The sequence below is a fragment of the Armigeres subalbatus genome, chromosome 1 (assembly GCF_024139115.2).
Source record: "Armigeres subalbatus isolate Guangzhou_Male chromosome 1, GZ_Asu_2, whole genome shotgun sequence".
Lineage (NCBI taxonomy): Eukaryota > Metazoa > Arthropoda > Insecta > Diptera > Culicidae > Armigeres > Armigeres subalbatus.
In genome coordinates, this window is record NC_085139.1 from 183,656,054 (window position 1) to 183,683,647 (window position 27,594).

The 27,594-nt window shown below is 44.6% G+C and overlaps 4 protein-coding genes across 5 annotated transcripts in view; 3 read left to right on the plus strand and 1 right to left on the minus strand.

Moving 5' to 3' along the window:
• LOC134205589 (sex determination protein fruitless) overlaps positions 1 to 27,594 on the minus strand; it is a 692,280-nt gene that overhangs the window by 539,572 nt on the left and 125,114 nt on the right. The window lies entirely within an intron of this gene.
• Positions 4,945 to 6,572, plus strand: LOC134209001 (uncharacterized). Its single transcript, XM_062684976.1, has 2 exons — positions 4,945 to 5,206; positions 5,278 to 6,572. The coding sequence occupies exons 1-2, from the start codon at positions 4,999 to 5,001 to the stop codon at positions 6,372 to 6,374; spliced, it is 1,305 nt and encodes a 434-aa protein (XP_062540960.1). The 5' UTR covers positions 4,945 to 4,998; the 3' UTR covers positions 6,375 to 6,572.
• LOC134206802 (uncharacterized protein K02A2.6-like) lies at positions 10,444 to 14,564 on the plus strand. Its single transcript, XM_062682533.1, has 2 exons — positions 10,444 to 10,592; positions 13,568 to 14,564. Exons 1-2 carry the CDS (start codon positions 10,444 to 10,446, stop codon positions 14,562 to 14,564), a joined length of 1,146 nt encoding a protein of 381 aa, XP_062538517.1.
• Positions 14,672 to 16,955, plus strand: LOC134206804 (uncharacterized protein K02A2.6-like). Its single transcript, XM_062682534.1, has 5 exons — positions 14,672 to 15,657; positions 15,755 to 15,980; positions 16,033 to 16,211; positions 16,282 to 16,645; positions 16,716 to 16,955. The coding sequence occupies exons 1-5, from the start codon at positions 14,672 to 14,674 to the stop codon at positions 16,953 to 16,955; spliced, it is 1,995 nt and encodes a 664-aa protein (XP_062538518.1).

Genomic DNA, 27,594 nt, shown 5'->3' on the forward strand with positions numbered 1-27,594 from the left:
TCGTCGCAGATTTGTCCTCCGTTGCCTGCATAAACGTCGTCGCGGTCGTGTGCTCGAACTACATTGCGACAACGCGACTGCTTTCGTCGGAGCAGACCGAGAACTTCGCACAATGCGAGACGAGTTTCGTCGTCAATTTCGGTCCATAGACTGGGAAAACTTCTGCTTGGAAAGTGGAATAAAATTTCGCTTTATCCCGGCTCGTTCGCTACACTTTGGCGGTATCTGGGAAGCCGGAATAAAATCCTTCAAGCACCACTTTCGGCGCATAATGGGCAACCGCTCATTCTCCGTGGACCAGCTCCAAACCGTCGTTGCCCAGATCGAATCGGTACTCAATTCCCGTCCTCTTTCTCCGCTTACAGATTCTCCTGACGATTGTTCCGTTTTAACTCCTGGTCACTTCCTAGTTGGCGAACCCCTCGTTGCCATCCCGGAGCCCGATCTGATCGACATCAATCCGAATCATCTGTCTCGTCTACAGGAGATGCGAAAATCGGTCCAAGACCTCTGGCGTTGCTGGCAACTGGACTACGTCAGTCAACTTTAGCAGCGAGCGAAATGGAAACAGCCACAGTTTGATGTCCGCGCTGGTCAGCTAGTACTTGTCAAGCAAGCGAACGTACCCCCGCTCCAATGGCCATTGGGGCGGATTGTAGACACTGTAGCAGGCAAGGATGGAAGAGTTCGGGTAGTCATTGTCAAGACTGCCTCCGGACAATACAAGCGAGCGGTCACTGAGATCGCTGTCCTGCCTACAGAATCCACCGAAGATGACAACAAGACCGACAGCGTGGTTGCTAGATCGTGACTGGCCGAATTTCGACGATTGCAGAAAATGGTTGAAGCGGACGGCTTCAACGGCGGCCGGCATGTTTAGAACACTCTTAACTTAGTTTGAACTACACACTATGAATTCGTAAATTATATTTATAATTATATGCACACACCCTGTATAATCGCAACCACACATATCATACAGACTCCATATGCTCTCTATTGTAAACCTCTCACACATCGTCACATTTGTGGAGAGCGAACGAAGGCGACGGGTAGCAGTCCCAGCGACAACGGCTGTCGCAACAGTCAGTGGCGTAGCGGGCGATCATCAATGGTGGAGTGGCAGTGGTTGCTGATAGGGATTGGAGACATTAAGAGACGTTCTTTTCAGGATCACCATCATATTCGGACAGGACCACCAATGTATTCGGAAGAAAGTTAGGATGAGAGATTTTTTCCAAAGTTCAACCAGTGACTGTGGCAAATTCGTTCAGTGAAATTTTCTAGCAAGATTCTGCGTTTGGTTATGTGCTGTAAGTGATTTAAAATTCATATTAATGAGAAGAGTGACAATAGAAAATTGACCCAAGACGAACCTCCTTCAAAGTACCAAACGCAATCGCCTGGTGTCGGTAGCACAATCGTGGCGTCAGTATCGGTCCTAGCAGCGGCCTTCGGCAAGAAGGGGAATTTTCTCGACAAATTATAACTTTGTTTTTTTTTTGCTATTAGTGATTCAATATGTGCAATAAAATGAAAAGAAATCGCTTCTTTTTAGGACCATATTTTCATACAAACATAACTGCACAACATAATCGCTTGCCGATGGTAGAACGTTGCCGTCGGTAGCAGAATCGAAAGCGCATGTGTAAGCATGGTTGGCGCCTACAGCGTGTCGGCAGCAAATCATCCAGTGATTGACGTTGGCATCAGTAGCAGCCAAATAAAATTTAATCGCTAAAATTCTCATTGCACCAAAATATTTAAAGTATTTTACGACGAGCGGACGTATACAAGTGTACATGATGGCTGCAGGTCAGAATATTTGCTTCGTTAGGATATTTGATCTCCGACTGGAAATTTTCGATGAATATTCGTTATTGGTGGTCAACAAACACGGCAGATTGGCTGTCGATGAGGTAATTTCGACGTCGATTTTAGTTAGAAACCGGATTGTGAAGGTGTTTTATGACGGCTTAAAGGACCAATGTTTTCTATGTCAAGCAACCGGACATTGTAAGAATTCTTGTCCGACCAGGAGGGTATTCGAGTTTTCGAAATGTCAGATTTCTCTGGAGAAGAGTCGTTTGGTAGAAAGCCATTTTGCCACAACCCAGCAAACATTGGAGGTGACTAAAGCTCGCTTATATGACCAAAAATAGTCCTCTACAGCAAATATAGCTAAAATCGTCTGTTGGAAGGGCTGAAAACCATGCTTAAGCCCAACTAGTCTAAAATTATTTTGCCGGAAATGTCATTTGGTCAAACAGTTCCTTTGGCTGAAAGAAAACAACAGTTAGCCGAATAACTCAATGTGCCGAAATGGTCACGTGGCAGGAAGGATCATTTGGCCGAAACGGGTTATCACGCCTATCTGGAGAGTAGGAGGTTAAGGGTTCGAGTCCCTCCAAGACACGTGGATTATTTTTCGCAAATTCCATATCAATTTGTCCCTTTCGAAACACGTGCTGTACATATGCTCAGCCAAGATGTTTAACAAAAAATGATTTTCGTACGGCCGTGCTGCCGAATAATATGCAATTAATTGGGGATAAGCTTTTTATGCAATTCTGGTGTAAATGAATATATTTTGGCCATATTTTCAGATCGCAAATACAAATCCCGTCAATGTTCAGGATTCTCAGCCGATAGCAACTTGTTGCAAGCTAATCGGTTTAGGGTAAGTGCCTTGACGAAGATGGCTAGTGAGGAAATCGATTTGCCATTGTCAGAACCATCAGAATAAAAAAATGGCTGGTATGACGCGAATGTGAACACAACAAAAACCTATTTTCTGGAGTAAAAAGTGGAACCGTGAAGCAATATAGCAGCTGTTTCTGGATCAAAAAATATTGCTGTGTTATGAGAGTTGGTGAGGCTAGACTACCGTTCTGCGCATAATTGTCCCATATTACCTTCGATCAAAAAATTCAAACTCGAGTCAATTTGTCCCACTAATTCAACAGTGGTGGGTGCAGTTGACCTCCACAAATGTCAAATTAGAGACTGACCCGCAGGCAAACTGGCGGCCATTACCGTTCGTGGAAACTGGATAGCACGATGTTAACAGTTTTGGTAATAAAAAACCCGACTTTGACGACTTTGAAAACCCTGAAGAATAATCGACAGTACGCGGACTATGCAGCTGTCTCGCACGGGTGCTCGACGTGGAATTGAGGGACAAATTTACTCGAGTTTGGGGTTTTCCATCAATTTCAACATGGGATAATTATGTGTAGACGGGCAGTAGAGCCGTGCGCTATATTTCCAAGGAGAAGGTCCTATCGAAGGGGTGGATGGAAAGTGTCTACAAAAACAGCGAATATCGACTACAGCTAACACAAAGTTATATCGCTTACAAGGTCTTCTTCTTCATCTTATAGCTACTACATCCACTTGGACTTTGCCTCCTCACTGCTTAGTGTTCGTTCAGCACTCCCACAGTTATTACTCGCAAGGTTTCTAAGTTACCATTTTTGCAATCGTATATCATGAGACTATCGAGGATCGAGTCCACTGGAGAAGGATACTCCATTCAGCGTAGGTTCATCGAAGAGCTGTAGCCCATCAAGTATCAAGTAAGTATCATGAGGTTAACATTTCTGTGCCCGGAGAAGTCGAGATAACTTCCAACCCAAAATTCATGCCATCGACTAACACCAATTGCAAGAGAATTCGTGGGGCAATACCATCGGATACTGCAAGCAACTGGGGAAGGGTCGTTTGGCCAAAACCCATTTGGCCGAAAGCCATTTGGCCGAATGGCACTAGGACGAACAAATCATTAGGCCGAAACCCATCTGGCCAAAAGTCATTTGACCAAAAGGCTCATTTGGCCGAAAGGGTCATTTGGCCGAAACGGTCATTTGACCGAATAGGTCATTTGAAAAGTGAGAAAATAGGAATGAGAAGAGAGACGTCTTGCACTACTCGCTTCTCGCTGTAAAAAGTGAGTAGTGAGACGTCTTACTTCTCACTACGCGCTCCTCATTTTAAACAGTGAGAAGTGAGAAATAAGGAATGAGAATTGAGACGTCTTTCTTCTTACTCCTAATTTTTCACTTTTCAAATTACCTATTCGGCCAAATGACCTATTCGGCCAAATGACCTATTCGCCAAATGTCTTATTCGGCCAAATGTCCTATTCGACCAAATGACCCTTTCGGCCTAATGACCCTTTCGGTCAAATGACCCCTCCGGCAAACGACCCTTTCGGCCAATTGACTTTTTCAACCAAACGACCCTTTCGGCCAAATGACCCTTTCGGCCAAACGACTTTTTCGGCCAAACGACTTTCGGCCTAACGGTTTGTTATGGTATATTCGGCCAAACAATTTTCGGCCTAGTGGAATTCGGCCAAATGGCTTTCGACCGAATGGGTTTCGGCCAAACGACCCTTCCCCGATATGCGTAGTTCAAGTTTCAGAGATGTTTGCCCTTTTAATCGGGTACATCCTGTTAGGCATGAGTACGTTAGGCATAAGTACGTTAGACATAAGTACGTTAGGCATAACGGACGTTAGGCATAATGTACGTTAGGCATAATGGACGTTTGGCATAAAATGACCCAAAGAACAGCCCATGACATAAAGAAGGCAGAATTATGCCTAACGTCCATTATGCCTAACGTACTTATGCCTAACGTACTTATGTCTAACGTACTTATACCTAACGTCCTCATGCCTAACGTCGCGGACCCCTTTTAATCTACGGCAAAGTGGTCTTCGCAACTGCCATCAAAGATCACTTGGAAAAAAATGTTATTTGTTAGAATTGAAGTACCTTGATTTTGGTTATTAATCCAAACTAGTTATACAGAATGGCACCAATTGATATCTACCAAAAGTTACGTTAACCCTATAGGGTTGCTAATTTCTAAATGACAGAAAATAATATCCTTTTGTCTGTGACTAAACGGTTGGCGCTTGGGCGGTTGCAGCCGGTTCCACTGTTTAAGCGCAATCTGGATCCGTCTCTCTAATTAGTTTTCCACCGGAAATGGACGCACACGGACGGTTGTTTCTGATTTCTTCGTTTGCCGTCAGTTTCACACTTTGCGTGGCATCCCAGCTGATGCAGGACCAACATCAGCTGAAAGCAGCAGCAGCAGCAGCACCACCAGAGAGCCATTTTCGACTCGTTAGCGATGGGACGGTGTTGATTTTACATTTCATCTACCTCGTCCGTTCCCGTGATTCGGAGCTAGGTGAGCAACCGAGTGATAAATGGCAGCCAAGTGGAGAGATGATTTTGGAATTATTTTACAATTATTTACAGTTAATCCGGTGGAATCGTTTCGGTTTATTCTGGCCACGAATGGACCTCAATTGGCGAGTGCTTATGTTTATATACAATTCTTTTCATCAGTGATCGGCAATCACTACATGACACTTTGTGCGTGCGACATCATCGTAGAATACGTGGACATTTTGTTGGAACATCGTTTTCGAATAATTGCAACGAATCACCACTGGAGACGTTCTATAGCTTTAGGATCAAACCTACTTCTGACAGTATTTAACTGCTGTAGTATTCATTGGACGACTCCCAGCTACTGCATTTACATGAAAGTCCTTTTTATAAGTTTTTGGATGCTTAAAATATGGCTTAAAATTACCTCTGCTGAATTTGGTGGACAAGATCTAGCCTTGCCTTTATTATCAACCATTATCTTATTGATGTTCCTAATAGCAATTAAAGAGCTCAAATGCTTTCCATCCGATATCGCATCAGCGAATCAGACTATCCTGCTTCCCCTGTACGAGCACCTAATTCGGGTGAAATGTCCAGAACTTCCGATAATCGTTTCCTGCTACTATTCCGGATCCATGAACAGCTACTTTCTCGCTTTGGAGCCCAGTCTGGTGGCAGCTCAGCTGGAACACTTACCCTGCGTTTTCAAGCTGTTCAACAGAGACACTAATTCTCCGGTGCTGTTGCTGGTGGCAAAATTTGTCATCACATCGATTGTGGTTGGCTATTTGAAGGATGATTACGACCTGCTGGGGACAATCTGGAATGTGCTGCTTCTTATGAATGCTTTCGTTTTTGATTGCGCCCTGATGACGAGGAACTGCCACCATGCGGCGTGTTCCAGCGGCGGTAAACTGCAACAGACTGCAAAGTCGATAGTGCATCTTGGATTTCAACTTGCCAATATCGGATGGATCTATCATCGCATGACGGGATTTGCGGTTGTGGTGAAATTTCTACTGCTGGTGATTGTGGTGTCGAAGGTGGTGTTCAAGTTGTTTGACAACGGTGTCGTTATTGCGTATTGCATCAACACGTTAAAAATGGAGTGCCATAGCCAACCGAGTGACGACTTTGCGACGGATAAGGAGAAAAAGGACCTGCTGGAAAGTTTGGTGTGATGGATAGGTATTAGTATCTGTAATTTCGAGAGCTACTGACGGATGTTGTACAGCCTACATTCAAAGAAGGCTTGACAAAGCACGACCAAATTTGCTCGAATTAACTAACTGCAATCATCCGTAACAGCGGAACAATCGCTGGAGCAGTCAATTCGGGGTAAACATACACAGACGGTCAAGGTTAATTCAATCGTTAATAAATGGCAGAATGATTGGTGTTGTGACTGATTTAATTTCATATTTTCGATTATCCACATCATTGGGACAAATTTATCACCTTTGGGACTATTCACAAGTTACGAAACGCAAAAGTGTACAATTTTAATCCCTCCCTCCACCTCGTGGAACTTTTTATATGGATGGTTAAATTTGTTTGTATGAACCATGACGTTTGGTATCACCCCGTCGAGTCCCCTACAGCGTTACACAATTTGCAAACCGCCCTTCTGTGTAAGCTCGCACAGGCACTACCGGTTAGTGCGATATGTGTATTTATTATTTATATCGCGATGATACGGTATAATCCCTTTTAAATGAAAGTTGAAATGAAACAATCGGAGCAGAAAAAAATAAGGGAAAAGGGGAACTGTTCCGTTTTCCTTCTCACCGAACATATATTCTTCTCATCAAGAAACAAAGAATTAAAGCACGAATTTCGTCGCTTCTTCTTCTAATATTCGGTAAAATAACGAATCCAATTATTTAATTTTAACCCTCTATGTAAAATAGGATTATTATGTATTAAGAGCTCAACTTATTGACTTACTACGTTGAAAAACTGCCACTAATATGCGCCAATTCAAGCTCTATCTGGAATAAGGACGAATGTCGCAAGAGAGAATTCTCTTCGTCGACTTCCCCTCTTTTAAATAAAAGTGACAAGCAGTGGATTTCTTTGTGGTTTATCACCTCGGAACGATAGAAAACAATGCAAATTTGCATTCTGAGGTGATAAACTGCTAAGAAATTTTAGGTGCTCGTACAGGGGAAGTCACTTTTATTCAAAAGAGGGGAAGTTGACGAAGAGAATAGAGTTTCCATTTCCCGGCCATTTTCGTTGTCCCGGGACTCGGGATGAACTTTTTCGTATATCCCGGGAAATCCCGGGATCCCGGGATTTTTCGATGTTTCCTTAGGAAACTTATTTTTTGATTTAAAAACGATTCTATTCAATGTTCAGGGGAAAAGTTCATATTTTAGAAAGGCCAGATAATACAGATTTCAAATCGGAACTCAATTCTATTCAAATTTGAATCGATTCTTTCGACTTCGAGAAGCAAATAATATTCACGTTTTTCTCGGAAGGTAGAGTACCCTTTTGGAATATATGATCGCCGAGTACGAGAAGAAGAGTTCGCTGACGGTTGAAGTCGGCTTGACTGTTTGCATTGTTTTAATATGGATTGAGCTTAGACAGTTGCTGGGATTGCATTCAACACCCTAGTGACGAAAGATGGAAGATGCGCAGTAGAATCGTACTGGGCCCATAACCTATCGAAGATATTGAAACTCCCTCACAAATAAAACACAATACTAGAGTATCCTCCAACCCAAGGCAGGCTACTAATTGATACTTTTGCCAAGAGCTGCTTCTCTTCCTAATCTTGAACAGATCGCTTCCTACTCTTGATGTTAATCGTTAATTTATCGCTATCGCCGATAAAGTTGATTGTGTTCAACGTAATCGCTTGCTGCGATAAAGATGAATCAACTCAATTATTATCGGAGTTCGATAATTTAACGATAATGGGGTTAATAGATTACGCGATTAAAGTTGGTGTACAATTTAGACATAAGAATTGTACAAATTGATTGCAGCTTGTTGACGAACCACTTGTACTTGCGCATGTGCTGGAAAGTTTGTTGTACGAGCGTCGATTGGAAGGACATGAATTAGATCAAGAATTGTTTTGGAGGCAATAAGCTCAGGAAGACTGTCTCATTGTTGGGCGGCGCGAGGAGATTAGCAAGACGAATATCAGCTAGTGTCCACAACCTCGCTGTAGACGGGAGATGGGTAGAAAGCAGGCGCCAAATAGATGTAGCTGATCTTGTACTGTAGATACTTGTCGTTTAATTAATAGAGAGCTGTAGCTGCTGGAAAAAGTATCAGTCAGTAGCCCTCCATTGAGTGGTATAGGGGAATCTAATATTTTTTTGTGAAGGTGTTCTATTAACTATCTCCGATATTTTCATGTCTGTTCCTCTCTTACTAATTTAATAATAAGATGATATCGATTGTGCATCACAAAGAACCTTGGCTCCGTATACATGCCTGAGCCTACCAAATAAACGAGCTTGGAAAAATCTTGTCTGTTGGGAGATATGAAAATATAATATGAGTTTATCACCTAAGTTGGGTTTCGCGTTTAAAACAAATAACTTTTGTAAGAAGAAAAATCTAAATGTTAGCGAACCGGAAATGAACCATTACTTTTTGTCGGGTATCCCGGGATTCTCGGGATTTCAAAAATAATATCCCGGGAATCGGGAAATCCCGAATTTTCCCAAATCCCGGGATTTTTCGTCCCGGGATGTCCCGGGATGGAAACTCTAGAAGAGAATTCTGTCTTGCGACATTCGCCCTTTTACCAGATAGAGCTTGAATTATGTTGGAATCTTTGAGTGTGCAGCCATCAATCCCAAAGAGCGTTAAATATTTAATACAGTTGCTGAGAACGAGTGATTTATCCATACAAGGTTGCTAAGGTCACTCAATATTTGCAGGAATTCCTATGCACTGGGGACAGTTGTGCATATAACAGCAGAAATTAAATATGATGGACAAGATTTATCTGCAATTCGAATAGCACGTGGCATCATAGCAAACACTGCGTACACCACGTGTTGATTAAATTTTAAAATTACATCTTGTAGTCTGTTTTCTGAGGTGATTGGTGTGATTCAATCACAGTAGGCCGATGACGATTTTGCCGGTGCTTTCGTACTTTCGGCTAGTCGCCGACGCTCAATGGAGCAAAGTGCCAGCTATTCGGCGGATAAAGCTGGAAATCCTTCCGGCGAATTGTCTGCAACATTGGGTTACTAAAGTGACCAGATTATTCTTGGATCAATCCGGGATAACTTATGCATTATATACCGTTTCGACTCAAATCCCGAACATGACGCATATTCCGAACACTCGTTGGTAAATGGCCATTTTAACTATTGAATTCGTTTGTTATCTTGATTCCCCGTACGTAAAACTGTTGGAAATTTCAGTTTAAGTGTGCTTTAACGTCGGTGTTCAGAATATGTTTGGGATTTGAGTCAAAACGGTATAAATGCTCGAACTGGGTAGGTCAAATATTCCTTCCTCATGAAGAATGCCGGTATGATGGCCAGAATCTTTGGTTGAAAAAAACGTCAATACATGAACGGCAGTTTGACAGAAAATAGAATTAATGAACTCAAGTCTTCATGTAGGCTGCTTGCTGGCTTTCTGTTGGATTGAATGGCTAGTTGCTTTTTGAACTTAAACTATATTATTCTTTTTCAATATTTATAATATGTAGACGGAAACTAAACAAATCAAAATGCGTATACGCACAGCTTTATAAAGCTCACTTCTCATAAAACTGGTGATTTCTTCGATGGAAGCAGGCTTCTAGACCTATTCTTGTTTCCTACGTGTTTGCTACTTCGTGCTCCCAAAGCACCTCCGTGAGTACTCGTTCGATGAGACGGTGAAGAAGCTGACAGAGCTGTTCAGCGTCCGAATCTCCCTGTTCAGCAAGCGGTACCAGTGCTTCCAGCTAACGAAGCACGACGCGGACGACTTTCTAACGTACGCTGGGACGGTCAACCGATGCTGTGAAGACTTCGAGCTCAGCAAGATCACGACGGACCAATTCAAGACATCCGAACATCCGCAGACATCCGAACATCCGCAGACATCCGAACGAGACTCCTATCCAAGCTTGAGGCTAACGCGGCGAATGAATGCACTCTGGAATCACTCATCACGGAGTGCCAACGTCTGCAAAACCTCAAGCACGACACGGCCATGGTGGAACACAAGAAATCGGTGAATACAGTCTGCGCAGTCAAGTAGAACAAGCCTCCACCGATGACATCGAGTTCCAAAGAGAAGAAGAAGACGAAGTCCGGAAGTCCAAAAACACCCTGCTGGCAGTGTGGCGGAATGCACTATGTCCGGGACTGCACCTACACGAAGCACGTTTGTCGGGACTGCAAGCAAACCGGCCACAAAGAAGGGTATTGTGGCAGTTACACATCGAAGGCGGCACTCAAGAAGAAGAAGCACGTGGACGGAATTTTCTCCATCAACCAGGTCAGCTGCACTTCTAGACGGAAGTTCCTAACGGTGCACAGTGGTGCGTTTGGCTAAAATCGTGAACTTTTTGTTTTACCACTTTAGGGTGTTATTTTTTGGCATCGGTGTCTTCGGGAACAAATTTTAGGAAAATATGGCCCATCGAATGACGAAAAGTTGTAGTTCCAATTTTTGCCACAGGTGGCGCTGCAAAATGTATCTTCTTTAATAAACGATTTTTAAATATGGTGTCTTTGGCAAAGTTGTAGTGTAATTTATTATGAATTTTATTGCTGAAGACACCGAGTGTCCATCTATCATCGTTTTTGAAATACGGGCGTTTTTTATGGACAGACCCTAAAATAACAGTATTTAAAGATATTTTCGAAACTAACAGTTTCAGGTCAATACAATGTTCTACAAAAATGTATATATAATCAAAATAGACCACTTTCTGGAAGATACCAGGGATGTTTTTTGCAAACATGACTTGTTATCGGCGATTTAAGGTCAAAAACAGTGATATTTGAAGACTTCATATGCAACAGAGGGGCAAATTGGGGCACGGAAATCCCCACAGGATTTAAAATATCTGGTCTGTAGTTTCATATGCGTATAATTATGTCTGTCTCCACGTGTATCCAAACAAGTATTTCTAAATTTCATAAATCGGCATTTTCAACTGATATTTATATAATAATTGAGATTTCACCACACTGCATACCACGCTGTTGAATGTTAATGTCAAAAGAAGTGCAGCGTGAAGCTATTTTTCTGTTCTCTTCATCCAATCATTTCACACAATGCAAATCTGACGTCATACGCTACTAGAGATGTCGTAAAATCCCGAATAATCGATTAGTAACTAATCGATTACTCTTTATTCTTGTCGATTATTGAATCGATTCATCGTTGGGTAGTAATCGATTTAAAATTAATCGATTATCACAACGATAAATCGATTAATCGAAGTAATCGATTAATTTGCGACTTAATAGAGATGTCGTTAATTCCCGATTAATCGATTAGTAACTTATCAATTATTCTCGATTCTTGTCGATTATTGAATCGATTAACCGTTGGTAAGCAATCGATTCAAAATAATTCGATTATCTCAACGATTAATCGATTAATCAAAGTATATATGGTCGGGGTTCAGCCAAATCACACCAAGCGCCAACGAAAAATTACTAATTTTTCTGCCCAAACTTTCGTTTAGCAAATTAAATTGATCGCAAATCGTGTCGCATATCCCTCAACGCCATTACTGAGGATATCATACTGCAAATGCATGCTTGAATTTTTATGAAACAATTTCCGTTGTCCTTGTACGAACAAAATATCACAAGTCAGTCAAAAAGCCGCTTGGTGCGGTTTGGCTGAACCCCGACCATATGATAGCGCCTGAATGCTGGCAGTGGTGGGTAGAAAACCAGCTACTGCTTGGGATTCATTTTTAAACTATCATTTATTTGGAAGGCTCATTTGCCGTGAAGCGTTACGGAGCCGGAATACAGTTTTTCATGATTATTATACACTAATGTTAGTTTTGGGGAACCGAAAGACTCGCGGTTTGGTCGAGGTTAGGGAATACAATTATACAATAGGAAAGGAAGGGAATTTAGGTGCTTAATTAATTACAATGCTGATGTTCACACAGTTGAAATCCTTGGCGATGTTTCACTTCTGTAACGAGACAAATGTTTTTTGGGAGACAGCAACGAGAGGAAGACATACGAATGAGGTTTACCGGTACACAACAAGAGGAATACATTCTTAAGGAATTACGACAGCTAAAGGGACGGGTGGACGACGATTACAGTCAAACATCAGCAACTTTCAAAAATTGGTGGACAAAGGACATGTATTCGAGATCAAGACCCGCCAACACTTCCCTAATAGGCTTTGGCTGCCTTCCTCGGACCCGAAGTCTTGGGATTCATTGGTAAGTGTATAATGTTAAGGTGACAACTCATTCATTCTCTCGCTTAGTGTTATAGTGATGTCGCAAATTAATCGATTACTTCGATTAATCGATTCATCGTTGTGATAATCTATTAATTTTAAATCGATTATTACCCAGCGATGAATCGATTCAATAAGAATAAATAGTAATCGATTAGTTACTAATCGATTTTTCGGGATTTTACGACATTCCTAGTAGCGTATGACGTCAGATTTGCATTGTGTGGAATGATTGGATGAAGAGAACAGAAAAATAGCTTCACGCTGCACTTCTTTTGACATTAACATTCAACAGCGTGGTATGCAGTGTGGTGAAATCTCAATTATTATATAAATATCAGTTGAAAATGCCGATTTATGAAATTTAGAAATACTTGTTTGGATACACGTGGAGACAGACATAATTATACGCATATGAAACTACAGACCAGATATTTTAAATCCTGTGGGGATTTCCGTGCCCCAATTTGCCCCTCTGTTGCATATGAAGTCTTCAAATATCACTATTTTCGACCTTAAATCGCCGATAACAAGTCATGTTTGCAAAAACCATCCCTTGTATCTTTCAGAAAGTGGTCTATTTTGATTATATATACATTTTTGTAGAACATTGTATTGACCTGAAACTGTTAGTTTCGAAAATATCTTTAAATACTGTTATTTTAGGGTCTGTCCATAAAAAACGCCCGTATTTCAAAAACGATGATAGATGGACACTCGGTGTCTTCAGCAATAAAATTCATAATAAATTACACTACAACTTTGCCAAAGACACCATATTTAAAAATCGTTTATTAAAGAAGTTACATTTTGCAGCGCCACCTGTGGCAAAAATTGGAACTACAACTTTTCGTCATTCGATGGGCCATATTTTTCTAAAATTTATTCCCGAAGACACCGATGCCAAAAAATAACACCCTAAAGTGGTAAAACAAAAAGTTCACGATTTTAGCCAAACGCACCACTGTGCGGTGGATATCAACGGGTTTCAAGTCACTCTGCAGTTGGACACCGCGTCCGACATCACCATCGTTTCGAAGAAGCAGTGGAAGAAGAACCTGGGCTCGCCAACGCTGACTCCCACAACACGGACTGCCCGGACTGCGTCGGGTGACGCTTTTCATCTACTTGGTGAACTCCGATACCCAATCAAACTCGGAGGTGTCACCAAAACCGCAACTTTCTACGTGACCAACAACAGCATCAACCTGATCGGTCTGGACTGGATCGAGCTGTTCAAGCTGTGGGACACCCCGCTATCTGCAATCTGCAACCAGGTCCACGTTGCCGACGGACAAGACAATCAAATCCAAGTGTACAAAGCTGCGTATCCCGAAGTGTTCAAGAACGGCCTCGGACACTGCAAGAAGATGAAGGTCCGACTCTATCTCAAGCCCGATGCCAAACCCGTTTTCAAACCGAAGCGCCCAGTTCCTTTCACGTCCATGGAGAAGATCGATGCGGAGCTGGACCGACTTCAATCGCTGGGCATCATCACGCCTGTCGATTTCTCGCAGTGGGCGGCTCCGATCGTCGTAGTGAAGAAGCCCGGAGGAAAAGTACGAATCTGTGCCGATTACTCAACTGGACTGAACGCTGTCCTGGAGCCCAACCATCACCCGCTACCGGTTCCTTATGACATCTTTACCAAGCTAAATGGGTGCCGGTATTTCAGCGTCATCGACCTGAGTGAAGCCTATCTTCAAGTGGAAGTTGACGACGACTCGAAGCAGCTGCTCACAATCATCACGCATCGAGGTCTCTTCCGCTTCAACCGGCTCGCACCAGGAGTAAAATCCGTTCCCGGGGCCTTCCAGCAGTTGATGAACAGCATGGTTGCTGATCTCGACGGAGTGGACACGTTTCTGGACGACATCTTCGTGGCCAGCAAAACCGAAGAGGAGCACCACAAGATGCTCAACGCCTTCAAGCCTACGGTTTCGTTCTGAGGGAAGAAAAGTGCAACATTCTGCAGCCAGAGGTAAAGTATTTGGCACACATCGTAGACGAGAACGGTCTCCGTCTAGACCCATCCAAGGTGGAAGCCATTGTCAAGATGCCACCGCCCAAAGATGTCACAACTCTACGCTCGTTCCTTGGTGCGGTGAATTTCTACGCGAAGTTTGTCCCGGAGATGCACCAACTGCGGCAGCCACTTGACGCGCTGCTGAAGAAGGATGCCAAATTCGTTTGGAACAGCGAGTGCCAGAAATCGTTCAGGCGCTTCAAGGAAGTACTCCAGTCGGATTTGCTTCTGACACACTACGATCCATCACTAGACATCATAGTTGCTGCCGACGCCTCGCAGTCCGGAATCGGTGGCTGCCTTCTATACAGGTTCCCCGATGGCTCACTCAAAGCTGTTGCACACGCTTCCCGCTCACGCACCCCCGTGGAGGCAAATTACGGACAGATCGAGAAGGAAGGTCTTGCACTGGTGTTTGCCGTAACGAAATTCCATCGGATGCTGCTCGGACGCAAGTTCACCCTCCAGACGGATCATCAGCCACTACTGCGGATATTCGGACAGAAGAAGGGTATTCCGGTTCACACGGCCAACCGCCTTCAACGTTGGGCCCTGACGCTTTTGTGCTACAACTTCGACATCGAGTACGTGTCCACCACACAGTTTGGATATGCTGACGTACTGTCCCGCCTCATCAACGGTTACGTCAAATCAGAGGAGGACTTCATCATCGCATCGATTCAACTGGAAGACGAAATCGAGATTCCACTCCAGGAAGCCATCAGTTCGCTGCCAGTTACATTCAAATCGGGGCGCGGCGCTACTCTTCAGTGCCCGGTTCTCCAACAAATGATCCAGTACAACCAGCGTGGATGGCCCTCCAAAATCGAAGACATCGCTAACCCTGAAGTTCGCCCTTTCTTCGCTCATCGAGACGCTCTATCGGTAGTGAAGGGGTGCGTCATGATGTCCAACCGTTTGGTGATTCCGGACAGTTTTCGGCAGCGGATTCTCAAGCAACTCCACCGAGGACATCCGGGAATGGAGCGGATGAAAGCTATCGCACGTAGTCACGTGTACTGGCCGAGGATCGATGACCACATTGCTGATTTTGTGAAGAGATGTGAAAGCTGTGTCACACATTCGAAGACACCGTCTAAGGTTCCGCTACAGTCGTGGCCACTCGCTCAATCTCCCTGGGAGCTTCGCCGGCCCAATCAACGGTCTGCACTTCCTCATAGTGGTGGACGCCTTCACCAAGTGGCCGGAAATTCGCATCGTTCGATCCCCGACGACATCAGCAGTGACCGAGTTCCTCGACGAGCTGTTTGCCCGTTTTGGCGTTCCCAACGTCATAGTCTCCGACAATGGAACGCAGTTCACGTCGGAACAGTTCGCGGTTTCGCGCAGGAAGCATTCAACATTTCCGGACATCGCCGTATCACCCACAGTCCAATGGCCAGGCGGAGAGATTTGTGGACACCTTCAAGAGGTCGTTGCGCAAAATCACCCTAGCAGCACACATGTTTCACATAGGCTACCGCAACTTATGTGTGGCTGGATTTAGTCACAATCAAGTTACTGCTACCAATTTTGTCCGACTTGTGCTGCTCGGGCAACGAGGGGGAAGGTATCTCGGAATCGCTCCAGACGTTCCTCCAGGTCTACCGAACTACTCCCAGTCGTGTTCTGAATGGCAGAACTCCTTCGCATCTGATGCTTGGTCGAAACATTAAGACGGCTCTCGATCTCCTGCATCACCAACAACCGAAGCCAGTGGTTCTCAATCAACACCAAGACGAACAGTTCAACCGGAAGCATGGCGCAACTCCTCGTGGCTTCCGAAAAGGCGACATGGTCTACGCCAAGGTCTACCGCAGCAACACCAAGTGGCAGTGGGAATCCGGCGTAATCATCGAGGTCATCGGACGGGTCAATCACAACGTGCTACTGGACGATTGGCATGGACGGAAGAAGCTCATCAGATCGCACTCCAACCAGCTCAAGCATCGTTCCAGTGAAGCAACAACCGGCGCAGCAGATTCCACACCACTGGGTATCCTGGTGGACATGTTTGGAATTCAATCTCCTGGAACCACTTCCTGTTCCATCAACCTCCAACGTCCGATTCCAGGTCCAGCCACGAACCGAGGTGCAAGTAGTGAAAGCGGTTTCCAACCAAGAAATCGAAGCAGGTTCCAGTCAACTCGATGATGTTCCCGAACGCGGTCGCATCCAGACCGACCAACCAGAACCGGAGCATGAAGAAGATAACCAGCCACCTATAGATCCCGTTCCAGAACCACCATCGGTCCGGCCACAGAGAGTGATCCGGATGCCGTCCAGATTCGAGCCGTACCTGTTCTGGAAATAAGAAGGGAGGAATGTTAGCCACGAACATAGTAGTCAATGATTACCACCAGTCGCGACCCTAGCGACTAGTTCAGCCATAGCAACTGGATAATCAACAAATGTGAAAATTGATTACTTTGTACCCAACCATCCTAGAATAAAGTCGTATTTAAAGTACAACAAAGACAAGAACAGGACGCTTATATCAGGCGTGTAGCGGCAGCAGAGAAGGTAGCCAAAGGTATCCAGACCAAGCCCCTCTCCTCCCCTAGCGGTGTTACTGCGGCGAAAGAGGCGACCGCCCTTACAGGCAGTGAGGGTAAGATAACGCCAAGCTCGAAGCGACCCAAACGCGCTACCATTAAGGCAAAACGTCGCCTGGATGGTGCACCGGAGCCTGAAGGGCGTGTGCCCAAGAAGGTGAAAGGCACTAGACACGCACAAGTTGCTGAGCCACAAGCTGGCCCCAGCCAGCCATTGGTATCCGCCGAAGGGGATGCAAATCCTTGGCAGCTGGTCAGTAGGGTGCGGAAGTCGAACACCCCTCGACCTGCGAAGAAGGTGTGAGACAGAGGCGAGGCCTTGCTAGTGAAAACCGACAAGGACAAATACGCCGATGTCCTCAAATCGCTGCGAGCGGCCGATAGCCTATCGGCCCAGGGCCAGGATGTGCGCTGCGTCAGACGTACCAAGAACGGTGAAATGATCTTGGTACTGAAGCGTGGCGCGCAATCCAGCGGTGTAGCTTACAAAAAGCTTTCCCAGGAAGTCTTGGGTGACGGCGCTCAGGTCAGGTCGCTGGGTGCGGAAGTGACCCTCCAGTGTAAGCAACTGGACGAGGTCACGACCGCGGAAGACGTCGTCTCTGCCGTCAAAGAGAAGTGCGGCACAGAGGTTGAGCGATCCTCTGTACGTCTGAGAGGGGGATTCTTTGGTACGCAGGTAGCCTATTTAAGACGCCAAAAAGGTCACTGAGAAAGGGAAGCTGAAGATCGGCTGGTCAGTATGCCCAGTAAGCGTGCTTCAGCCACCTTCAGTGGACAGGTGCTACCGGTGCCTTGAGTCCGGGCACAAGTCTTATGACTGCAAGGGCTCAGACCGAAGCAAGATGTGCCGTCGCTGTGGCGAGGAGGGACACAAGGCGCAGGAATGCGACAAGGCACCTAGGTGCCTCATCTGCGCCAGTAAGAAGCAGGCCCGGAACCATGCTATGGGCGGGCCTGCGAGTCCCTTCGGAGAAGCCAATCGGAAAAAGCCGTGCAAGTAACACAGCTGAACCTGAACCACTGTGCATCTGCACAGCAACTGCTGTGGCAGTCGGTCTCGGAGTCGAGGACCGATGTCGCCCTCCTGTCCGACCCGTACAACATCCCTACCGGCAATGGCAACTGGGTGGCGGACGGGTCTAGGTCGGCGGCAATCTGCACAACGGGAAGGTACCCGGTTCAAGACACGGTGTGTCTGTGACCATTATTAACGAAAAAAAATGTCCATCCATTCTGAACTCGCCTTTCGAAAGATATAATATCCAGGCGTCTGCTATGAAAATTTCAAAATCTTTCATCTAGGGAATCGAAAGTTATAGCAGTTACAAATTTAATGATTTTTGCGTTCGATATCTCACTAATATGCAACCATATATACCGTGAATTTCCTCCTGATTACATCCAAATAAATTATCATCAAATATGCAATTTGCAACCTTAATCAACTATAACCTAAAACCTATTCTTTGAATAATAGAAAAAAATAGCAAAGGATGTTAGAGATAACATTGTACAAATATCGATGGCAAAATAGATAATTCAACCAAAATACAGTACATATTCAAATTACAGAATTATTGCACTTCAATCTCCTAATCATACCAAAGTGTGAATATTGTCTATGACAGACAAGTAACTACACTCTGTATTATGATTCTGCTTTTATTAAATATGATAATAGTTGGTAACATAGAATACCGCGCTGACATGCTCAAATTCCGCGAAATTCCGCGGAATTTCGTTTCGAACCAAACGAAATTTTTCGAAATACCGCATATGCTTAGATATGAGACAGTCTTGAGCTGAAAATCTTTTTAATGAAGATATGCAAAAAACAAGTCGAACTGAGTCCGTTGCGGTAAAAATTGAAAACCATATCAGTATCACAATTGAGCGGGACAGTTTAGAAAGTAGAAAAGTCCTGAATTTTTGCTATTTTCAACAAACAACTGTCCGCCTTCAAGTGTCAATGCAAATTTACATCCGCCAAACCGTTGCAATTAATCAATGTAACAAAGGGTGCTCTTTCCTTTCCAACCAAAAACATTGAATTGAAACCCATCCAATCTAACTGATAATTGATCAATCGCAGTAAAACGAAACAAATTTGAATAAAAACAAAAGCGCCCTTAAATTGACACCGAAATTGTGCGCTCGTATCTTTGCCGTACCATTCGAGCTGGAAAATCGAATTCCTCACCCTTCCTTTTGTTCCCGAACCGGTGTCGGCAAGAAAAACACACAAAAAAACGCCCATCGCCAGCAGGGATCGCTGAGTTCCACTCAATGGCGGTATTATGTAGATACAGTACACAGGTAAAGTCAAACGAAAAGTGCAAAACTATTTTCAGACTTTTGTTTATTATTCCCGGTGTCGACTTTCGCGCGAACCCAAGCAATCAATGGCAAGACGGCCCCCGCCGATCGGGACACGCTTCCGTAACTGTTTTCGAATCGGTTTGGTCTTTCGTAATGCACGAAAGGGCAGGGAAAAGTAAGGTGTTCAACCCAAAAGCGACATTAGGGCATTTTATAACAAGTGATCATGTCTCAACTGTGTTCACAACTCTGTGAATAGATTTCGACCTGCTATTGCATTGTTTACTATGAAATCCTATACTTATATTTCAAATATTAATCATTTAAGGCATATTTCAGTTAAGTCCAACCACTAGGAGAATTAATCAAAGTTTTTTTTTTCCGAAGTTTTGTATCGCCGGCAACACCTGCGCTAACAACGACGACAACGGCGAAGGCTACGACGGAAGCAACAGGAAATTGATTAAAATAGTTAAGCCCTTTTCCAGTGCGCTGAAGTGGCAGCAATTCGGTTTACTTCAAGGAAATGGATTTTAATTTGTTTGGTGGCGCGTGTTGAATGGACCGGGTTCAAAATTTTTGAATCGCGGTTACAATTGGAAGCACTGAACCGCACTCTGCTGATGCTGAACCTCCCGTTATGCACGGCACATACGCCCTCCGATCTGCCATATAAAAGGACGCTTATGTAAACCTTCGTGTGCCAATTATAGCGATTAATCGTAAAGCTACACCTCGCAGGCCTTGTGGGGCCATGCGATTGTTGGCCACTTGGCAAGCGAGCTCACAAATTAGTTCCGGCTGGATTGGTCCAGTTTTCGTTTTTCACACCGAACCCGTCGTCGTCCACGCCGGCCACTGGTGGCCACGGAGTGAACCGGAAATGGTTATCCTGGTTTGCCGTTCTCTCACGTCATGCGTCCCGTCGTATCCACGGCCATCCCGTGCACAGTCAGTGTGTCCTACGCAGATAGGTACCCCTACTGCAGGCGGTGTGCTTGTGAGTCGAGTAGCCGACAGAGAGAGAGGGAGAAAAAAAAACCGGAGAGTGTGGTTTGGTTCATTTGTGGTTGAACATTTTCAACGGCGACACCAATGGGTTTTAGCGGACACGAGATTCACTTCCGCACTTCTGCTGTCCGGCCAACCCAGCGGTCCTGGGAACTGCAGGAGTGGAAAATCGTTCCGTTGGTTGTGATTTAAAGCAAATATGTGTATATATTTTTACAACGCAACGAGTGTGTACGCACGGCCCAGTGGTATCAATTCGGCTTTTGATAAAACCTACGGGACATGGATGCGTTGCACTGAAGTGGCAATTGCACAAGCCGCCGCAATGAAGCTATCGACGGCAATGTGCGCGTGAAAGTGTCACCATAATATCGGATTATCATAGAGGCTATGAGGGCACAACATAAACTGAGTATGGAGGTGTGGCAAATTAACTCGGCGTGAATTTACTACATTTACGATGATCGAGGTCAGTAAACGGGCATCCTAATAATCCATGGAACATATTTAGTGATTGTAATCGGAGCCGCTCGATGTCAATGCAAAGATGAGTGAGCTTAGAATTAAGGGCTTTTTCTAAACGACTTCAATGACGATAATTGTTCATAGATAGACTTCGAACTGATTGACGGACGGCATTTCTCGGAGAATATAGATGTAAGATGCCTTAACGTTGGCTCGGATTACTTCTTCTTAGTTGCAAAATTCGGATGCGACTATCTACCAATTTCCTAAAAATAACGTCGTGAAATAACAGAACGATGCGTTTTAATATCCAACGGTGCAAAGTTTAAGGGGTTGTTCGGTACCGCCAGAAGCTGAATAAGTGGATAGTGATGTCAACAGATTGAGGGAAAATATCCATGAAACTGCACAGCGACGCCAACGAAACGTTTAGTTAGATAAAGAATGCCAGCGACTAGAAACATCCTGCCAATAGTTGGATGCAACCCGAGCAGGAGAAATTACCTCAATAATACCTTATTCTGTTATTGATACCATACTCTGTTATGAACTAGCCTTGCATAAGAAGTAAAATACCAAAAATTAATATGCACAATACTTCAGGCATAACATACTCTGTTATTACAATACCAAACGCATCACAAACTATTATTCGTTTGGTATTGATATACCTAAATATGTTTTGCTTAAATTATTTTACATATAAAATTTTGGTATTATTTTTGGTATTTTACCTCTTATGCAAGGCTAGTTCATACCAATTTCTGTTATCGAGGTCATCGCTCCTGCTCGGGTAGCGACTGGTACCCGATGTAATGGAGAACGGTACAAACAGTGTCGCAAAAACAGAAAAGAAACGAATTCACCGCAGAAAGAAAAGGCAGCGCTAAGAGGGTGTCATGGCTAAAACGCAGGAGCACATGGATTAAAACGACATACGAAGGTTTTAAGCTACTCTTTGGAGTACATACTCGGGTACTAACCCGCACCATGTACTCAAAAAAAAACTGTAATACCCAACACTCATTTGACCCAATGAAATTTCCCATTTCAGCAAACCAGAATTTATTGAAGTGCAATGGGGAAAAAACAAAGCAAAGCCTTTGATCATCCCGTGCGTAACTATCAGTGATAATTTGAGTTTGAGACTGAAGAAGGATGAAACCCTTGATTCGTATTTTAAATAATGGCTCTCATCCTATTTTGTTAAAGGAGTATCTGCATTGAGGGATTTCGGTATCTAGGATAACATTGTTAGTAGGGTATTAACTGGAGTAGATTGTCTTCAATTACTAAAAGTGTTCATCACAGTTGGAAAAATCTCTGATGAAGTATGAAAAGTTGGCTTCCTTTAGCATCAACTTAAAAACATATAATTGAGGATATGTTCGATTCGCAACTGCTCTCTCACTGTGTGAAATGAACTCATCGAAAATCTTCAGCCGTCGGTTACAATAAAATGAGTAACATGGCAGTTACTCATAATATGTGTTATTTCAGGAGAGCCCCATTTTGTGTGGGCTCTGTTAATTTTCTATAAAAAGCTGCAAGTGTCTGCCAGCAGGCTCCGCCAAAGCGACCGTTCGCCGTTCAAAGCGCACAAACCCAAGTCCTGTGCCCAAACCCAAGTCCAAAGCGCACAAACCCGCTTTTTCCGATGACGTTCCTTGGCATCGGATTTGCCAGCCTGTGAGCGGGGGTAGTCCCGCCGGACCTCACAAGAGCCCTCACCACCAAAACTGTGGCTGCCACTCTCTCGCCACGTGTGGCGCGGTAATGACTTGGGGGCACACCGGCCACCAGCACAAGGACTCGCCACCACCCACGTGGTCTGGTGTTATGTGGGACGCTAAACAGACCCAGGCGACGAATAAAGGACCACGGTTGGAAGATTGGCACATGGAACTGCAAGTCTCTGGGTTTCGCAGGTTGGAACAGGATAATGTACGATGAATCAAATCCTTGCAACTTTGAAGTCGTGGCGCTGCAGGAAATTTGCTGGACCAAGGGCTTAGCCACAGGGGAGAGAGGGGGGTGTCGCCACCCCCTAAATGGTGGGAAGATTGAACGGGTACTGAAATGAATTCCCTTAAACATGTGCACAATCCAATCATATTCAAAAATAGGTGGTTTAAATTCAAAAGATTCCGAAAAGCATATTAGGGTATCCAGGATCCATAACATATGAAAGTTCAAAACAACTCGAAACATTTCAGGCCTTAGGATTCTCCTTGAAATCCTTCTAGAAGCTCCCCTGGCAACTTCTAAATTCCTCCGGAAAGTTATCCACAAATTCCTCTGAAAATCGTAAGAAAATCCTTCTCATGTAATTGTAATTTCTCCTTTTTTTAGGAAATTCATGAGGAAATTCCTTAAGGATTTGTTTCCTTCTCTCCAAGTTTTCCTTCTAGACATTTCTTCGGCTATTCTTCCAGAAAAATCTAAAATCTACGGCATTTCCTTCAGGAATACATTCGAGAGTTCCTTCAAGAATATATACGGAATTACCTCCCAAAATTCCACTTCTGAAAAAACAGAAATTTATGACGGAAATCCTCTGACTTCGCTCCATAATTTCATTTGTAAATCTATAAGAAATTCTGTCGGAAATTCTTCTAGGAACTTCTCCGAGCATTCCTCCAGGAACTCTTCCTTTAATTCCTACAAGATAACTTCCAGGATTTTTTCCGGAAATACCTCCATAAATTCAATAGTAAAATCCTCTAGGATTTCATTCTGGAATTCTTTCCGCAATTACTTCAGAATATCCTTCAAGAATTCCTCTAGAAATTCCTATAGGAATTTCTTCAGGAGTTCGTCCAAGTATTTCCCCGGAAATTCTTCCAGGTATTTTCCCAGGAATTTCTTCAGGTACTTCTCCAGGAATTCCTTCAGGAATTTCTCCGGGAATTTTTCCGCGGAATTGTCCGCGAATATAGTAAAGAAAAGACTGCTTTCCGGACTTCACTCGGAATTTACTTCAGAATTTCATTCTGAATTTAATTTGAGAGTTCCTCCAAGATATCTTCCAGGAGTTCTTCCAGGAATGTCTGCAGAACAAACCTCCGGGAATTCTTCCGGTAATTTCTTCAGCAATTCATCTGGAAATACTTTCAGAATTTCATCTGGGAATTTCTGCATTAATTCCTCCTGGTATTTCTCCAGAAATTCCTTCATGAACTTCTTCAAGAATTAGTACAGGGCTTCCTTTGAGAATTCCTCAGGAAGTGTTTGAGGGAGTTCCTCCGGGAGCTCCTCCAGGATTTTTTTTCCTGGAGGAACTGCCGGTGAAGCTCCCGGAGAAATGGTCACAGAAACTACCAGTGAATCTCCCAAAGGAATTCCTGCAGGAACTGCCGGAGGAGCTCCCGTATTATTATTTATTATTTATTATTTATTCAGACTAAGGCCGAAGTGGCCTGTGCGGTATCCATTCGGCTCGGTCCATGGCTACACGTCGCCAACCACGCAGTCTACGGAGGGTCCGCAAGTCATCTTCCACTTGATCGATCCACCTTGAACGTTGCGCACCTCGTCTTCTTGTGCCCGTCGGATCGTTGTCGAAAACCAATTTCACCGGGTTACTGTTCGACATTCTGGCTATGTGCCCGGCCCACCACATTCGTTCAATTTTTGCAGTGTGAACGATGGATGGTTCTCCCAGCAGCTCATGCAACTCGTGGCTCATTCGCCTCCTCCACGCACCGTCCGCCATCTGCATCCCACCATAGATGGTACGCAGAACTTTCCTTTCGATAACTCCAAGTGCGCGTTGGTCCTCCACGAGCATCGTCCAGGTCTCGTGCCCGTAGAGAACTACCGGTCTAATAAGCGTTTTGTAGATTGTCAGTTTGGTACGGCGGCGAACTCTACGATCGGAGCGTCTTGTGGAGTCCAAAGTACGTACGATTTCCAGCCACTATGCGTCTACGAATTTCTTTGCTGGTATCATTTTCGGCAGTCACCAGTGAGCCCAAGTACACAAATTCATCTACCACCTCGATTTCGTCACCACCGATGCAAACTCGCGGTGGGTGGCTCACATTGTCTTCTCTTGAACCTCTTCCTATCATGTACTTCGTCTTCGACGTGTTGATGACTAGTCCGATCCGCTTCGCTTCCCTCTTCAGTCTGATGTAGGCTTCCTCCATCTTCTCAAAGTTACGTGCCATAATATCTATGTCGTCGGCGAAGCCAAATAGCTGGACGAACTTATTGAAAACTGTACCACTCGTGTTAATCCCTGCTCTTCGTATTACCCCTTCCAAAGCGATGTTGAATAGCAGACACGTAAGACCATCACCTTGCCGTAACCCTCTGCGCGTTTCGAAGAAACTCGAACTACGCACATCACCCCATTCCATCGTCGCTTTGATCAACCGTGTCAGTTTATCCGAAAATCCGTGTTCGTGCATCAGCTGCCATAGCTGGTCCCGATCGATTGTATCATATGCGGCTTTGAAGTCGATGAATAGATGATGTGTGGGCACGTTGTATTCGCGACATTTCTGCAGTACTTGGCGAATGGCGAACACCTGGTCTGTGGTGGAGCATTCGCCCATAAAACCCGCCTGGTACTGCCCCACATATTCCCTTGCAATTGGTGCTAGTCAACGGCATACAAATTGGAAGAGTACCTTGTAGGCGGCATTCAGCAATGTGATTGCACGATAGTTGCTACAATCCAGCTTATCGCCCTTTTTGTAGATGGGACACACAACACCTTCCATCCACTCCTGCGGCAAAACTTCATCCTCCAAAATCTTGGTAATGACCCAGTGCAGCGCTCTAGCCAGTGCCTCACCACCGTGTTTAAATAGCTCTCCTGGTAGTTGGTCAACCCCAGGGCTTTGTTGTTTTTCAGCCGGCCAATCTCCTCCTGGATTTCTTGGAGATCCGGAGCCGGTAGAATTATGTCCTGCACGCGTTCTTCCAGGTCCTTCACCATACCGCCATCTTCGTCTGCCACATCGCCATTCAGGTGCTCTTCGTAGTGCTGCCGCCACCTTTGGATCACCTCACGCTCGTTCGTAAGAAGGTTCCCGTTTATGTCCTTGCACATATCAGGCTGTGGCACGTGGCCCTTACGTGAATGGTTTAACTTCTCATAGAACTTTCGTGTGTTATTAGCGCGGTACAGTTGCTCCGTCTCTTCACGGTCTCGATCTTCCTGCTGGCGCTTTTTCCTCCGGAAAATCGAGTTTTGTCTGTTCCGCGCCTGTTTATATCGTGCCTCGTTCGCCCTCGTGCGGTGTTGCAGCAATCTTGCCCATGCTGCATTCTTCTCTTCTACTAACTGCTCACATTCGCCGTCATACCAGTCGTTTATCTGATCCGGGGGCACCGTGCCAAGTGCAGCGGTTGCGGTGCTTCCAATGGCGGATCGAATATCTCTCCAGCCATCTTCAAGAGACGCTGTGCCTGACTGCTCTTCCGTTGGGAGTGCCACTTCCAGCTGCTGCGCGTATTCTTGGGCTAGTCTACCGTCTTGTAGTCGCCCAATGTTAAGCCGCGGCGTCCGACTTCAACGCATGTTGTACACCGTCGAGAGTTTTGAGCGTAGGCATACTGCAACGAGGTAGTGGTCGGATTCAATATTCGCACTGCGGTAAGTGCGGACGTTCGTGATGTCGGAGAAGAATTTACCGTCGATTAGAACGTGGTCGATTTGGTTTTCCGTTTCATGGTTAGGTGATCTCCATGTGGCCTTGTGGATATTTTTGCGGGGAAAGAAGGTGCTTCGGACAACCATTCCGCGGGAGGCTGCGAAGTTTATGCATCGTTGCGTTGGCCGTTGTCATTCGATACGGTGTGCATGCTATCCGGTCCGATGACTGTTCGTGGAACGCTTATTTCTCGTCGTCGGGTCTCCCTTCCACTCAATCACACGATGGGGCATCTTACCCAGCACTATGAAGCCGGTTCCCAGCTCATTGGTGGTGCCACAGCTTTGGTAGAAGGTAGCCGCTCGATGCCCGCTTTTCCACATTTTCTGTCCTGTCCAGCAAATCTCCAGCAGCGCCACGACGTCGAAATTGCGGGGATGTAATTCATCGTAGATCATCCTGTCGCAACCTGCGAAACCTATATGTAGTGTATGTATGTATCAGTTGCGGTAAATTCGACACCCGCCATCAAATCACGAAATACCTCTGTTTTATTAGACTCATCATTCGCATAATATAAGTCAAGTATTGTAAAACGAGGCGCCAGGGAATATAACTTTATCATACCTCATCATCATTGGGCGTGACAATAGGTCTAGGGGGTACTATTGAGTCATCAAGGAAAACCTGCAGGTCGGATAACAATAGCGCTCAAAGAAGAACCGTATTTTAAGTTTCTTTTGCTCTCAGATATATTCAATCCGTTCTCTAGTGTTGGTCTTTCGTGATCCATTTTTACTCCTGTAAACATGTAGCTTGTCACCTACGGAACTAGTCATTTTCATTTCTTGTCATAACTGCACCATACGCATTTATTTTAAACCATCATTATACATAACTTTTTAAAATAAGTGTAATTTAAATGTAGGTCAATATTTACAGTAGTTAGTAAATATGTTACTAAAATTCTTAAACTCTATATATTTTTCTCCCG

Coding starts and splice junctions, on each gene's coding strand:
- LOC134206802 (XM_062682533.1), top strand. CDS start 10,444: ATGACATCGAGTTCCAAAGAGAAGAAGAAGACGAAGTCCGGAAGTCCA. Junction 10,593..13,567: donor CAAACCGGCCACAAAGAAGG/GTATTGTGGCAG, acceptor TCACGATTTTAG/CCAAACGCACCACTGTGCGG.
- LOC134206804 (XM_062682534.1), top strand. CDS start 14,672: ATGCCACCGCCCAAAGATGTCACAACTCTACGCTCGTTCCTTGGTGCG. Junction 15,981..16,032: donor TCACGTCGGAACAGTTCGCG/GTTTCGCGCAGG, acceptor TATCACCCACAG/TCCAATGGCCAGGCGGAGAG. Junction 16,212..16,281: donor CTCGGGCAACGAGGGGGAAG/GTATCTCGGAAT, acceptor TCTGAATGGCAG/AACTCCTTCGCATCTGATGC.
- LOC134209001 (XM_062684976.1), top strand. CDS start 4,999: ATGGACGCACACGGACGGTTGTTTCTGATTTCTTCGTTTGCCGTCAGT. Junction 5,207..5,277: donor TTCCCGTGATTCGGAGCTAG/GTGAGCAACCGA, acceptor AATTATTTACAG/TTAATCCGGTGGAATCGTTT.